Here is a 15,000-nt window from a genome sequence, read left to right as displayed (position 1 = left end):
ATAAAATCAAAAAATAATTTATTTAAAAAAAATGATTTGTTTTTTTTTTTTTTTTTTTAATTATTAATTTTTTTTTTTTTTTTTTATTAAATTCATTTTATTAAATTAAAATACAATTTAATATTTCATTATATATACATTTTATAATTTAAAGAAAAATAAAAAAAACAAAAAAAAATAAAAAAATAATGTCATACCTACCCTTATATAATAATAATAATAATATTAATAATAATAATAATAATAATAATAATAGAATTAATAACAATAAAGAAAAGGGTGTAAAAAATAAACCATTTCAGATTTTCATATCAATAGTATTTATAGTTTTTTTATGTTTTTTTTTGATTTGGAGTATGGAAGCAAAAAAAGATAAAAACATTAAAATTAATAAAATTTCAAACATTGATCAAAAAAACTCACCCAATTTAATCAATGAACCAATTAACAATAATAAGAATAACAAAAATAATATTCCAAAAAATCATAAACAATTTAAAAATAAAAAAGGCTTAATTAAATCATTTCAATATGAACCATTTGCATATAAAGCATTAAGAAATGTACTTATTAATTTTTTTTTTTTTTTTTTTTAATACATATTATAAAAATAAAATTAATTAAATTTATTTATTTATTTAGGAAGATGGATTCGAAATTTCAATAGTAACACATGTCCCAATTGAAAATATGGAAAAGATTGCAATGATTGCAGATATTTGGAGGGCACCTATTTCAGCATCAGTTTTAATTAAAAATAAAAATGATATAGACAGTGTTTATAAATTAATTAGAAATAGTTTATCAGTATCTGAATTTGTTGATTTTCATTTCTTATATTGGAATGAAGATAGTGACTCAATTATTAATAATAATAATAATAATATTATAAATAAAAATAAAATTAATACAAATGAGGAAGATAATCTCAACTATTATTATTATCCAATTAATTCATTAAGAAATTTATCATTAAAAAATTCAAAAACCGATTGGATTTTAACAATTGACATTGATTATTTACCAAACTATGGTATATATCAATATCTAGAAAGAACTTTATATACATCACTTCAACCAAGTAAAAAATTAATAAATAGCGATTTAGTATCATTTGTAGTCCCATCATTTCAATTAACGTCAATCTCAACAAAAACAGCACCAACCACAATATCTACACAATCTCCAACACCAATTTCAACACTCAAAAAGACAACATTAGAAAATAAAAATAAAACAATATCAACAATGTCAACAACAATGTCAACAACAACAACAACATCTGCAACAACAAATACAAAAATAACAACAAAAATAAATAAACCATTAAAAAAAGTTAACAGATATGATTTACCAGAAACTAAATTTCAATTACAAACATTTATTTATGATGATAAATTAATTGAAATTTTAAATAAAAAGTCATGTTTAAAATGTCAATCACCAACAAATTATAATAAATGGTTTTCATTAATTGATACAACAAATCCATCACCTTATAAAATTGAATATAGTTGGATGTATGATCCATACTTATTATATAATAAATCTCAATTATTAGAATTTTATGATGAACGTATTTTCAAAGAGTACCCATCATCATCAACATTATCATCATCCACCACCACCAACGATTATGATAAAATTTCATTCACTTTTTCTATGGCATCACAAGGTTTTCAATTTTTTATTTTACCTGATGCATGGTTAGTTAAAATGAATGATAATGAAGATAATGATAATGATAATGATGGAAATAATAATTTAATTTTTAATAATTTAAATAATAATAATAATAATAATGAATATAATGAAAACTTTTATATAGTTTGCAATAGTATTTTACCAGATTCAAAAATTAAAAATAATCATAACCCACATAAAAAATTATTTAATGAGCCATTAACTAATGAATGTTAAAAATTCAAAAAAAAAAAAAAAAAGAAAAACAAACAAGCAGGTCAAATAAAAATTTAAATAAATAAATAAATAACTTTTTTAGATTGTAAAATATAGTTATATTTTTCTTATACATAATTCGATTATCTTTATTATTTTTATTTCTTTATTTTTTTTTTTTTTTTTTTATTATTAATATTATTATTATTTTTTAAATATATATATATAAATAAATATTTTTTTAATTTTTTTTATAAATTTATAAATTAATATGGGGTGAAAGAATTTTTACAATTTTGGCTATGGAAGTTTTTGGATTTGGAAAATTGAAAGAATTGTTCAATTAATTTACCTTCATCTAATTTTTTTGGTTGAACAACAAGTTGTTCTTGTTGTTGTTGTTGTTGTTGCTGCTGCATTTGTTGTTGTAATGATTTCTTAAGGCAAGCTACTCTATCACTATTATGCATTTTTTCAAATGATTCTGGTATTATGATTGTGGATTCATCAGTTTTGTTATTAATATTATTAATATTTGATGAGAATGAATTTTCTCTACTTGATGAGGATGAGGATGAGGATGGTGATGAGAATGAGGAAACTGAAACTGTTTGATCTTTAATTGACATTAAACTTGATGCATATTGAGAAATATCATCATATAAATCATCATATTCACCATCATTATTATTATTATTATTATTATTAATATTATTAATATTTAAATTGTTATTTTGGTTATTTCTATTATAACTATTATTAATATTATTATAAATATTATTATTGGTATTATTATTGGTATTTAATAATTTTTGTTGATTTTTAATAGCATTAAAATTATTAATATATTTTGGTATTTTGATTGGTTGTTGTTGTTGTTGTTGTTGTTGTTGTTGTTGATTAACATCAAAAGAATTTGGTTTAAAGTTTGCTGTATAATTTGGTGAATATGATGGTGAGGATAATGGTGATGTTGGAATTGATAAAGTTGTTGGTGATGTGATTGGTGATGTTGAATACATTAAATAATGTAATGGATTAATATTTGATTCAATATTATTCTGAATTGGTTTAAAATTATTATTATTATTGTTATTATTATTAATATTTAAATTATTATTAATATTTAAATTATTATTATTATTATTATTATTATTATTATTATTATTATTATTATTATTAATTGATTTCGTGATAATACTAGTTGGAATTGATGATTTTCTAGTTAATGATGATGGTGGTGATGATTGGAAAATTTCACCACTTGTATTTATACTACCAATGGCAGAAGTTGATGAGATAATTAATGAAGGTACTGATGAAGATGAGGTTGATGAGATATTTGATTGACTGGTATGGGTGTGGGTGTGGGTATGATTATGGATTTGATCATGATCATGTGGATTTTGTTCACCAATATGTTTCGGACATAAGACTAAACCAGTTTTACGAGTTTCTCTAGTTTTAGTTAGCATTTTAACACCAGGTTGCATACAAATTACGTGATAGGCAGTTGGACATCTAAAACAGTGTACTGATTGTTTACCATCACCAGACACTTCACAAACTGAGCAATAATGAAGTGGACAATTAAAACGTGGGGTTTTAGTATTAATAAGTTTGGCAAGTTTATAATCTGCAACACATTTATAATGATAAAATTTACCACATTGGTGAACTTTACATTTCATCAAATCAATTCCAATTATACCTCTCTTTTTACATGAAAAACATGAATTTTGAGAACTAACACAATCATTACACTCCCAACGAACTGTTCCATCAATTGTTGTAACTGGTGATATTGATGATGAACTTGGGTTATATAAGTTTCTGGCTTTTAAACAACTAATATGAAATGATCTTAAACATAACCCATCACACATTAATAATTCACCTGGCTTTTCACAAAAAGTACAAACTGCTTCATTCTTTCTTGGTCTTTTTGGTTTATCATCATCATTTGTTTCCTATGTAAAAAAAAAATAAAATAAAATAAAAAAAAATAAAAATAAAAAAAAAAAAAAAACATGTTGATTAATAAAATTATAATATTTGATTATTTATAAATTTTAAATAATTACATTTGAAATTCTTTTCTTCTTTTTTGATGAATTATTATTATTAGTACTATTATTATTATTATTATTATTTTTATTATTTTTATTTATAATATTGTCTTCTTCTCCTGATGAAGATGTTGATGGTGGTGCTGATAGTGTAGATGCACTTCGTTTCTTAGTTGATTGTTGTTCCATATTTATCTATTTAAAAAAAAAAAAAATAATAATAAAAAATAATAATAAATAAATAATAATAATAAATAATAATAAATTAAAATAAAAGAAAAAGAAAAAAAAAAAAATTAATATTATTAATATTTAAAAATAGAAAAAAAAAAAAAAATTAATAAATTATACATACTTGATTAATTTGAAATTCGGTGATTGATTCAACTTTATAATCTGAAACAGAGTTATATAAATCAGATGTATTGAAATTTTTACTATTTTTACTATTATTATTATTATTATTATTATTATTATTATTATTATTGTTGTTAATGTTGCAATTGTTTACTGTAGCGGTAATTAATGTATCTTGCATTTTGATTTAAAATACTAATTTGGTATGAATAAAAATTTAAAAAAAAAAAAAAAAAAAATAATAAAAAAAAATGGATTTAAAAAAAATAATAAATAGGCGCAATACAATTGCAAATAAATTGATAAAAAATAAATAAATATATTTAAAAGGGTATATAATTGATTTTAAAATAAATTAAAAAAAAAAAAAAAACAAAAACAAAAAAAAAACAAAATGTGTAATTAAAAACAAAAAATAATGAAATATTTGTAAATAATACAAAAACTGTGTGGGTGATGTGAGTAAATTATAAATATTTTACGAAAAAACAATTGTGATTTAAATGAAAAAAGAAAAAAAAAAAAAAACAAAACAAAATATGTCTATGAATATAATGGTGGTGGGGGTGAATGTGTGAATTTAGTGTGTGAGATGTAAAGGTGTGTGAATTAGAATGTGTGAATGAATTTATAAAAATGAAAAAAAGGAGGTGGGAAATCTATCCGTTGTATAAAAAAAAAAAAAAAAGAAAAAATTAATATAATAAATGTTTAATTATATTAATTATAAATAGAAGAAAAAAAAAAAAAAAATTTGAGAAGAAAAAAAAAAGTGTAAAATGGAAATGAAAAAAAAAAAATGATAATAATAATAATTATAAATAAATAGTAAAAAAAAAAAAAAAAGGGTTACAGAGTTAATTATTTGAATGCCATAAATAGCATTGTTGTAAATTAAGTGTATAAGTGTAAATTATACCCAAAAATTATAAGCAGCTACTACACACAATTAATTAATGAGTAAAACTGAATAAATTTGAATTGGCTAATTGAGGGGGTGGGGAGTGGCCAAATTGATATTTAATCAAACACAAAAAAAGTCAATGAATTGTGTGTGTGTATTTTTGTTTAAATTGATACAATTTTTAATTTGATAATTAAAATTGAAAATGATAATACAACACAATCAATTGAGACTGAATGTGATGATTAATATATTTTTGAAAAAAAAATATATATATATTTAAAATTAAAGATGTAATGGATCAAAGAAATGATGATGATTTCTTTTCCCTCCTTTTTTTTTAAAAATAATTATTATTTTTTTTTTTTTTTTTTTTTTCTTGGATTGGGGTTTGATTTAATCCAGTAAAAAAAAAAAAAAGGTTGGAATTTGAAAGTTAATTATAATAAGCAAGATATCCTTCAAATAATTTCACAGCAGAAGGATAATCCAAATCTTAAGGACTAACTAACTAGGACTTTCTTTTTAAAAAGACTCTTCTTCAGGCAGTCTAATCCAACAAGTGGAGTCGAGAGGTGAGACGAGCTTTTGCTTGAGTTTTTCGTTTCTAACTTTAACAACGTTGTGAGTATATATAAAGGTTTGTGATTAAAAAAAAAAAAAAAAAAACAGAAAAAGAGATATTTGTTTATTCTTTTTCGATTAATTTTTTTTTTTTTTTTTTTTTTTTTTTTTTTTTTTTTTTTTTTTACGTAAAATAAAAAAAAAAAACAAATAATTTAATTTTAATATGCAATGGTATAAAAATGAATAAAAATAATATTAAAAATAAAATAATGTGCTGCAATGCAAATTATTGTATATATCTAAAAAATTTAAAAAATAAAATAAAAAAAAAAAATAAAAAAAAGAAAAAAAAAAACAATTATAATTTGCTAGCAAAAGGTTATAGAAACAAATATCTCTTTTTTTTTTTTTTTTTTTTTTTTTTTTTATTTTTTATTTTTTATTTTAATAATTATAAAAATAAAATTGATAATTGGTGGATTAAAATTAGTCTCATGACCGATTATAAGGGGTTGGGGGGTATGCAAAACATTGTTTTTTTTTTTTTTTTTAAAAAAGTTTTTTTTTCTCGCCTTTTAATTTCATTTGCATGATCTTTCAAATCAATTCTATTCAAAAATAAAAAAATTATGATGCCATTACACAATAAAAAATATAAAACTCATTCGGCATACCGGTTAAATAATTTCTATAATTCCAAAAATTAAAAAAAAAATAAAAAAAAAAAGAAGTCGACTTTTCCATCATCATCTGGGGCACACATTGGCTCCTCATATTATTTCACTATGACACACCAAGATTCTTTTAAAAAACGGCTCGAAAAATAATCACAAAAAAAAAAAAAAAAAACAAAAAATTAAAAAAAATAAAAAAAAAAACGAAAAGGCATTAATAATAATATTATTGTTCCAAATACCAATAAAAAAAAAAAATAAAATTAAAAGAAAAGAAAAAAAAAAAAAAAACAAATCAAAAAAAATTGGTGTTTGGTAATCCTTATGAAAATTAAATTCTTAAAAAAAATTTTAAGAATAAATAATAACCAAAAATTGAATTTCATTTCCATATGTTCTAATTTTAGCACAAGTTTTAAAAGGTGAAACACAGTCTTTTTTTTTTTTTTTGAATTTGTAATATTTAATAATATTCAAATAATACCAAAATCATTCACCAAAGGTAAGATCAAATAATCATAAAAAAAAAAAATAAAATAATAGGATAATAAAATTAAAAAAAAAAAAAAAAAAAAATTATATTTTATTTTTAAAATTTTTTTTTTTTCTTTTACCAAAATCCCAAAAAAAAAATATCTTTTTCCCAAACCCCAATAAATTTATTTATGTATTTTTTTAAAATATTAATATTTTAATTTTTTTTTTTTTATTATTTTTTTTTTTTTTTTGGATCAGAAATAATTTTTTTATTTTTTTTTTTTATTTTTTTTTATTTCAAATTCTTCCTTTTACCAAAATTCCAAATAAAATTTCCTAATCCCAAACCTATCTTTATTTCCCATTTTTATCTTTATAAACCTTTTACAAAAAAAAAAAAAAAAAAAAAAAAAAAATTAATGGGAAAATAAAAAAAAATAATAAAAAAAAAAAAGAAAAAAAGAAAAATCTGGATACCAATAGAAACATTGATTTTTTTATTCTTTTTTTTTTATTTTTATTTTTTTTTTTTATTTTTTATTTTTTTTTTTCTAAAAAATAAAATTTAATCACCAAAATCATTCCATTGTAAATTTTACTTTTTTTAATTTAAAATCATAAAAATCTTTCTCTATTTATCTTAATATGAAATTTCATAACACTATGATTTACTTAAAAAAATTAAAAACAATTCATTTATGTCCATAGCATCAACCAAAAATGGAGATTTATGACATTATGGTTTTTTGAAATTTTCAATTAAATTGAATAAAAATTAATTTTTATTAAAAAAAAAAAATATGAAAAAAAAAAAAAAAACAAAAAAAAAATAAATTCACCCCTGTGTATACAATTTAAATTTTTTTTATTATTTTTTTTTAATTTTTTTTTTCAATTATTTATTTTTTTTTTTTTTTTTTTCTTCAATCTATTTTATTTTTTTATTTTATTATTTTATTTATAATTTTATATATTTGAATACATAATTTATATTTATTATTTTATAAATATATATTTTTAATATGGCACATATTGATCGTATTAATATACTTGCCAATCATCTTTCAAAGGAAGAAGAAGAAGAAAATGAATTATTAACTTCACCAGTTTCTGCTGATAAAAAGTAAGTTCATATTAAAATTTAATTATATAATTTTTATTTAATTTCATATATACTAACATTTTATCAATTATATTATTGATTATTCCTATTTTTTTTTTTTTTTTTTTTTTTTTTTTTTTTTTTTTTAATAAAGAAAAGAGACAGTTACAGTTACAGATAATAGAAATGGTAAAAGCTATGATTTCAAAATTAAAAATGACACTATTAATGCTTTAAACTTTAAAGAATTACAATTAGCCAAAGGTGATGGTGGTTTAATGTAAGTTTTTTTTTTTTTTTCTCTTTTTCAAATATTACTTTAGATTCAAGTTACTAATTATTTTATTTTTTATTTTTTATTTTTTTTTATTTATTTTTTTTTTTAAAGGATTTATGATCCAGGTTTCCAAAATACAGCAGTTGTAACATCATACATTACATATATTGATGGTGATAAAGGAATTTTAAGATACAGAGGTTATCCAATTGAAGAATTAGCAGAAAGATCAAACTTTTTAGAGGTTGCTTATCTTTTAATCAATGGTAACTTACCAAATAAATCACAATTAGATGGTTGGAGTAATAAAATTATGACTCATACTTTTCTTCATGAAAATTTGGTTGGTCTTATGAAAACATTTAGATATGATGCTCATCCAATGGGTATGTTAATTAGTACTGTTGCAGCTTTAGGTACTTTTTATCCAGAAGCAAATCCTGCTTTAGCTGTATGTATTAATACAAAATTAAAAAGAAAAATAATTATTTTATTTAAAAGATTCTAATTATTAATTTATTATTATTATTATTGTTTTTTTTTTTTTTTAAAGGGTGGAGATATTTTTAAAAGTGAAAATGTTAGAAATAAACAAATTTATAGAATTGTTGGTAAATTACCAACAATTGCAGCATGTGCATGGAGACATCGTATTGGTCGTCCATATAATACACCAGTGAATCATTTAGGTTATACAGAGAATTTCTTGTATATGTTGGATAAATTATCAGAACCAGACTATAAACCAAATCCAGTTTTATGTCGTGCATTGGAAATTTTATTCATTCTTCATGCAGATCATGAATTAAATTGTTCAACCGCTGCAATGAGACATATTTCATCATCAGGTACCGATCCATACACAAGTGTTGCTGGTGCCGCTGGTGCATTATATGGTCCATCTCATGGTGGTGCCAATGAGGCCGTATTGGATATGTTAATTCATATCGGTTCCAAAGAGAATATTCCACAATTCATTTCAGATGTAAAGAGCAAAAAGAAGAAATTAATGGGTTTCGGTCATAGAATCTACAAAAACTATGATCCAAGAGCCAAGATCATTCGTAGAGTAGCTTATGAAGTTTTCGAAAGTTTAGGTAAAGAACCATTGATTGAAGTAGCCACTGAGTTGGAGAAACAAGCCTTGGAAGATGAATACTTTGTAAGCAGAAAACTTTATCCAAATGTTGATTTCTACTCTGGTCTCATCTATAAAGCAATGGGTTTCCCAACTGATATGTTCCCAGTTTTATTCACTATTCCACGTGCCGTTGGTTGGTTAGCTCATTGGGTAGAACATTTAGAAGATCCAGAAACTAAAATCTATCGTCCACGTCAAGTTTACAAAGGTGAATGGTTTAGAAACTATGTCCCAATCGATGGTAGACCACCAGCTAAAGTTCGTTCTCAGGATAGTTATTCGTCTGCTACCACTAAAAGATATTCAAAAGTTACTTCTCATTAAAATTTTAAATATTTAAAATTTATAGTTTTCATTATTAAATTAAAAAAAAAAAAAAAAAAAAAAAGATTAATTGATTAATTTGTTAAAAATAAATATTGTAATAATTTTTAAAAAAAATAAAATATAAACATATAATTTTTTTTTTTTTAAAATTTGTACACTTTATTTTTTATTTAATTTTTTTTTTTTTCTTTTGGAATTTGTAATTTATACACTTTACATATGTAATAGGTTTTTTTTTTTTTTTTTCTTTTTAAAAAAAATTTATTTATTGAATATCATATCTTTCAGCATTTCTTGGTTCAGCAGATAAACTCATTTCATAAATCGGTTTATCAGCAACAATTTTATAATCTAAAAAGTAATTTTGAATGATTGGAACAGGAGTGAATTGATAAGGGAAAAGTGAGAAATTTTGAAGTGTTGCAATTGTTTTTTTATACATTTCCAATTTTTTGAAATTAATTCTAGAGTCACATAATTGTTGATTACCTTCATCGATGAAAACTAGATCAGATAAATGAAAGCCCATAAATGGAATTGCTGGAGGACTAGCAGCAGCTAAATCTGCTCTATAATTTTTCATTGAGGATTGAGTTGACATTAACTCTTCCAAGGTATCAAGATTATCTTTAAGATTTTTTGAAAGTTTACCTTTGGTATATTTTAATCTAAGTACAGGAGAAGCATTTAAACCGGAAATAATTGCCATTAAGAGATGATAATTACGAAGTTCATAGAAAGCATTGGCAATTTTAACCATTTTACCATAGACAACGGCTCTATCTCTAAGTTTTGGTTGATTAACAATTGTAAATGAAACCCAATTTGAAATTTTATTAAATAAACCAACGACAGACATAATATTTGGACCACCACCTGGTTTTGACCAACGTTGATTTAAAAGTTCCGAAGTTTCAATTCTAGAATATAAAGGGAATGTGAGGAGTGATAATTGTCTTGCTATTTCAATCTCATCCATATCGGCAAATGTTACATAGGAGTCAATGATTTTTGGGATTTTACATTTTGGTAATTCACCAATTACAATTGGAAGTATTGAAGAGTAAGATTTTGTTGATAAATCTACAAATAGTTCGGTCAACTCTTTTAAACCATCATCTTCAATCGATTGAGCAGGCATATTTTGAACTAATAAAGTTATAACTTCTTCACGATTTTTTGTAGTTTCCAATTCTAACCAAGATTTAATTAAGAGTCTAGTTTTTCTTTGAATTAATTTACCCCTTTCTTTATCGACCAATGTTGGTATTGTATGTCTTTCCATAAGTTTACTTAATAGCACCGATGGTGTTATAATTGAACGATAGGAACTTAGGAATATAGTTTTCATTTCACTATCTTGAGTATACTCTGGTGATGTTAACTTTTCAATTAATTTATTTAAGGTTACAGAAGAAACTCTACGATCCTTTGAATAGGTAATGGTTTCACTTGAATCGTTTGGTTCATCCCAAACATTGAAATCTGATGGAAGATCCTTTTGTTTTGAAGTTATTATTAAATGATCACCATTGTTAACTTGTTGATCACGTAAACAATTTTGACGTGATAATAGTTTAATTTTCTGACCTTGACAATCGGAAATATAGAGTGAATGTGATAGAGGATTCAATTGATGTGGTGTACAAATCTTTTCAATGATTTCAGAGATTGAATTAGTATTTACAAATTGATAAGGAGTGTCAGTGGTTGGTATTTCAATACCACTTTCAACCAATACCATAACTGATACAGTACGTGGTTTAAATTTAAATTGTACAACTGAACATTTCATATCATTATGATCCAATAGTGTTTTGGTTGGATCTAACCATGTCTCCTCTATGATTAATGATGATAGATTTGAACTTGAAACATTTGGTACATAAGAGATACCATAATCTTCGATATTAATTTTCAAATGAATTTCATTCTTTATCTCTTTGATTAACTCTGAAACCGGTACGTATGGATTGAATTTCATTAGCTTTTCAGTACCACTAAATAGTACACGTAGGGGTCTTTCCATAAGTTTAACATCAATAATGGTTGGAGTATTGGTTGGATTGAAATCCAAGAATCTGGAATTCAATGGATACCAACTACCTTGATCATAACTTTCTAAACTACTAAAACAATAGACGCCATAGATGTCTGATTCATAATCTTCATCTTCATCCTCTGTTAGAACTGAAATCTTTCTTTGAAAAGCTGGTGAAGAACTATCTAATCTTGTACGAAGATATTGAACGATTTCAAAACATTTCAATTGTGGATCAATTGTAAACTCTTTAATAATATCTTCCTTTTGATGATTGGTAGCCACCACCACCACCACTGATTGAAGTACTTGAATTTGCATTGGTTTCATTTTGAATTCAACGATTTCATTGCTTAGTCCATTGTCAATCAATGATTTACTTGGATCAACCCAACGTGATTGTGAGCCTGATGATTGTAAAATTGAACCATCCAATACCAATGACCCAATTGCAGGTACGAATAAACCATATCTATCAATGCTATACTTGATTTGATAATTTGATTGAATGAAATCTATAACATTGGCATAGGAAGTTCTCTCATCTAAATCAATCTTTAAATCACCATAACCCGCAGAAACCATTACAACCCTAACGAAATCCATTGATTGTTTTGATGATTGTTTAGAGAGATCATTATCTTCATTACTCATTCTCTTTAACACCTCTTTTCTACCGATTTTCTTTACCAATTCACTCTCATCACTATCCAATACCTCTTCGAATAGATCCAATTCAAATCTTAAACTATATGATGTATGAGGTAGTGCTCTAAACATACCAATCACTTCTAAAATACCAACTTTTAATAGTGAGCAAATTACAGAGAATCTCTCTTCAAGCACACTAAATGAGTAGATTAAAAAGTTGATAATTTTGAAAACCGTTGTTTTAGTTGGCATTTCAATGATTGGATTTCTTAGTAATGCAACCAATGGTACGTAAGGTGAACTCAATCCTTTCACTTTTTGAAAATTAATTAATGAATCCAATACAACACTAACACCAATAACTTGTAATCTTAGCAGTTCATCATAGATATCAATGATGATATCAATGATATATTTACTTGCAGATGTCAAAAACATGGTAACTAAATTCAATGAGTTATTAGTTGTAATCACTGATTTCGCTGTACATTCAACCAATATCTTTAAACATAATAAACAATAACCAACTTTTTCTTCATCAAATTGTAATTGCGCATTATCTAAATTAAATTGTAAAATTCCTAATAAACTTTCAATACCACCCATACCAATAAATATTGATACCTCTGGTCCACTTTCTTTTAAAAAGTCATGAACTTCTTTTACTAATGAAATATCTGTTTTACTTGTTAAATTATCAATATAAAATCTTGATGATTGAAAATTTGAATTTTTTGTAATTTGTTGTTGAATTGATGAACCATCCAATGATTCACCATTTGTTGTTGTTGTTGTTGTTGTTGATGCTATTATAGTTGAATTTTTAATTGATTGATTATTATTACTATTATTTGAATGCTCTTTCATATTTAACATATTTAAAGTTGAATTTCTATATTGAAGTAATAAATTCCATTTTTGTTCTTTTGATAATTTTTGAAGTGTTTCTCTTTTCTTTTTACTAAAATCTTGTTCTTCTAATAATTGATCAAATGAGTTTTTAAATTTTGAAAATGATGGTACAATTGTTGCTAATGGTTGATTTGAATTTTGATGATTATTATGATTGTGGTGATGGTGTTGTTGTTGTTGTTGGAATTGTAAACTATCATAGGTATTATTTGATGATAGTGATGATGATGATAATGAAGTTGGTAAACGATGTGCTAAATTATTAATTGATAATGATTGTGATAAATTTGAATGGTGGTGGTGGTGTTGGTGTTGTGGTGGTAAAAATGAATTTGTTGAAGATTGATTTAATGGTGGTAAATTTAAAAAACTTGTTGAAGATTGACTTAATAAATTTGGTGATGTACTTAAATTGGTTGTATTGATAATTGGAGGTTTTAATAATGAATTACTACTACTACTATTACTATTACATATACTATTTGCACTAATTATTGGTGAGCCTGATCCTGATCCACTACCAACACCACCATTCTCAAGATTCTGTTGCTGTAATAAACCACTCATTACAGATGCTGGTAATGTATTATAACTTGAACTAACCACATTTGGTGATAATTTAAATGCATTTGTTGGTGGTAAGAAAACACTACCTCTTCTTTGTTTTGTAGTGCTACCACTAATAGTACCACAACCACTACCACTACCACCACTATTATTAATATTACCACCACTACCATTCATACTATCACCACCACCGCTATTATTACTACCAATACTCGTCTCTAAATTTGATAATGCCTCTAAACCTAATTGCATTTTCTGTATATCATCTTCAAAGTCTAAAACTGTACTATTCACTGTAATATGACTTGTTATTGGTGATGCTGTTGATGGTGATGCTGTTGATCCAAGTTGTTGTTGCTGTTGTTGTTGTTGTTGTTGTTGCTGTTGTTGTTGTTGTTGTTGCTGTTGCTGTTGTTGTTGTTGTTGTTGCTGTTGCTGTTGTTGTTGTTGTTTTTTATTTATAAAATCTTCTTTTTCACTCTCTAAATTTGATGAATTACCACGAAATAATGATCTTGAAATTGTTAAATGAGTTAATTTCTTTTTTGATTTACCTGTACCATTTGGTGTACTACTTAAACTATTTGTACCACTATTATTGTTACTACTATTATTATTATTATTATTATTATTATTATTATTATTATTATTATTATTATTATTATTTATTTGATTAAGTATACTATTATTTAAAGTAACACTTGATAATAAAATATCAGTTGTTTTATTAATTGAACCATGAGTACTAGTACTAGCAGAACCACTTGAACTTGTTGTACCAGTACCATTCATTGTACTACCATAATTTAATTTATTTTTTCTTTTTATTAATGCTAAAGAACCTTCAGATTTAATTAATTTTTGATCAGATGAAGATAATTGATTCTCATCTAATGATAATCTTAATAATTGTGATAGTGAATGTAATTGATCTGGTACAAATTTTAAATCATTATTATGAAGTATTAAAATATTTAATTTTGAAAGTTTTGAAAATTCTTGTGGTAATGAACCGATTTTATTATATTCTAAATA

At 23.5% G+C, this 15,000-nt stretch overlaps 4 protein-coding genes across 4 annotated transcripts in view; 2 read left to right on the top strand and 2 right to left on the bottom strand.

The window, feature by feature from the left end:
• Nucleotides 1-188: 188 nt before the first annotated feature.
• Nucleotides 189-1,920, top strand: gnt12 (hypothetical protein; the record flags this gene model as incomplete). Its single annotated transcript, XM_642506.1, has 2 exons — nucleotides 189-563; nucleotides 643-1,920. 2 exons carry the CDS (start codon nucleotides 189-191, stop codon nucleotides 1,918-1,920), a joined length of 1,653 nt encoding a protein of 550 aa, XP_647598.1.
• Nucleotides 1,921-2,165: 245 nt separating this feature from the next.
• On the bottom strand, nucleotides 2,166-4,506 carry DDB_G0268158 (PHD zinc finger-containing protein; the record flags this gene model as incomplete). Its single annotated transcript, XM_642505.1, has 3 exons — nucleotides 2,166-3,869; nucleotides 3,984-4,163; nucleotides 4,324-4,506. The coding sequence occupies 3 exons, from the start codon at nucleotides 4,504-4,506 to the stop codon at nucleotides 2,166-2,168; spliced, it is 2,067 nt and encodes a 688-aa protein (XP_647597.1).
• Nucleotides 4,507-7,969: 3,463 nt separating this feature from the next.
• Nucleotides 7,970-9,791, top strand: cshA (citrate synthase; the record flags this gene model as incomplete). Its single annotated transcript, XM_642504.1, has 4 exons — nucleotides 7,970-8,070; nucleotides 8,204-8,329; nucleotides 8,438-8,777; nucleotides 8,880-9,791. The coding sequence occupies 4 exons, from the start codon at nucleotides 7,970-7,972 to the stop codon at nucleotides 9,789-9,791; spliced, it is 1,479 nt and encodes a 492-aa protein (XP_647596.1).
• Nucleotides 9,792-10,059: 268 nt separating this feature from the next.
• Nucleotides 10,060-15,000, bottom strand: part of gefV (RasGEF domain-containing protein) — a gene marked incomplete at both ends in the record, with an annotated part of 5,949 nt that continues 1,008 nt past the window's right edge. Inside the window, one exon of the mRNA XM_642503.1 lies at nucleotides 10,060-15,000. This exon is cut by the window's right edge and continues 1,008 nt beyond it. Coding sequence (XP_647595.1) covers nucleotides 10,060-15,000 — 4,941 coding nt within the window.

This window comes from Dictyostelium discoideum, assembly GCF_000004695.1.
Source record: "Dictyostelium discoideum AX4 chromosome 1 chromosome, whole genome shotgun sequence".
Taxonomy (NCBI): Eukaryota; Evosea; class Eumycetozoa; order Dictyosteliales; family Dictyosteliaceae; genus Dictyostelium; species Dictyostelium discoideum.
Note: the sequence above shows the minus strand (reverse complement) of the source record. Positions and strands in the feature narration are given on the sequence as shown.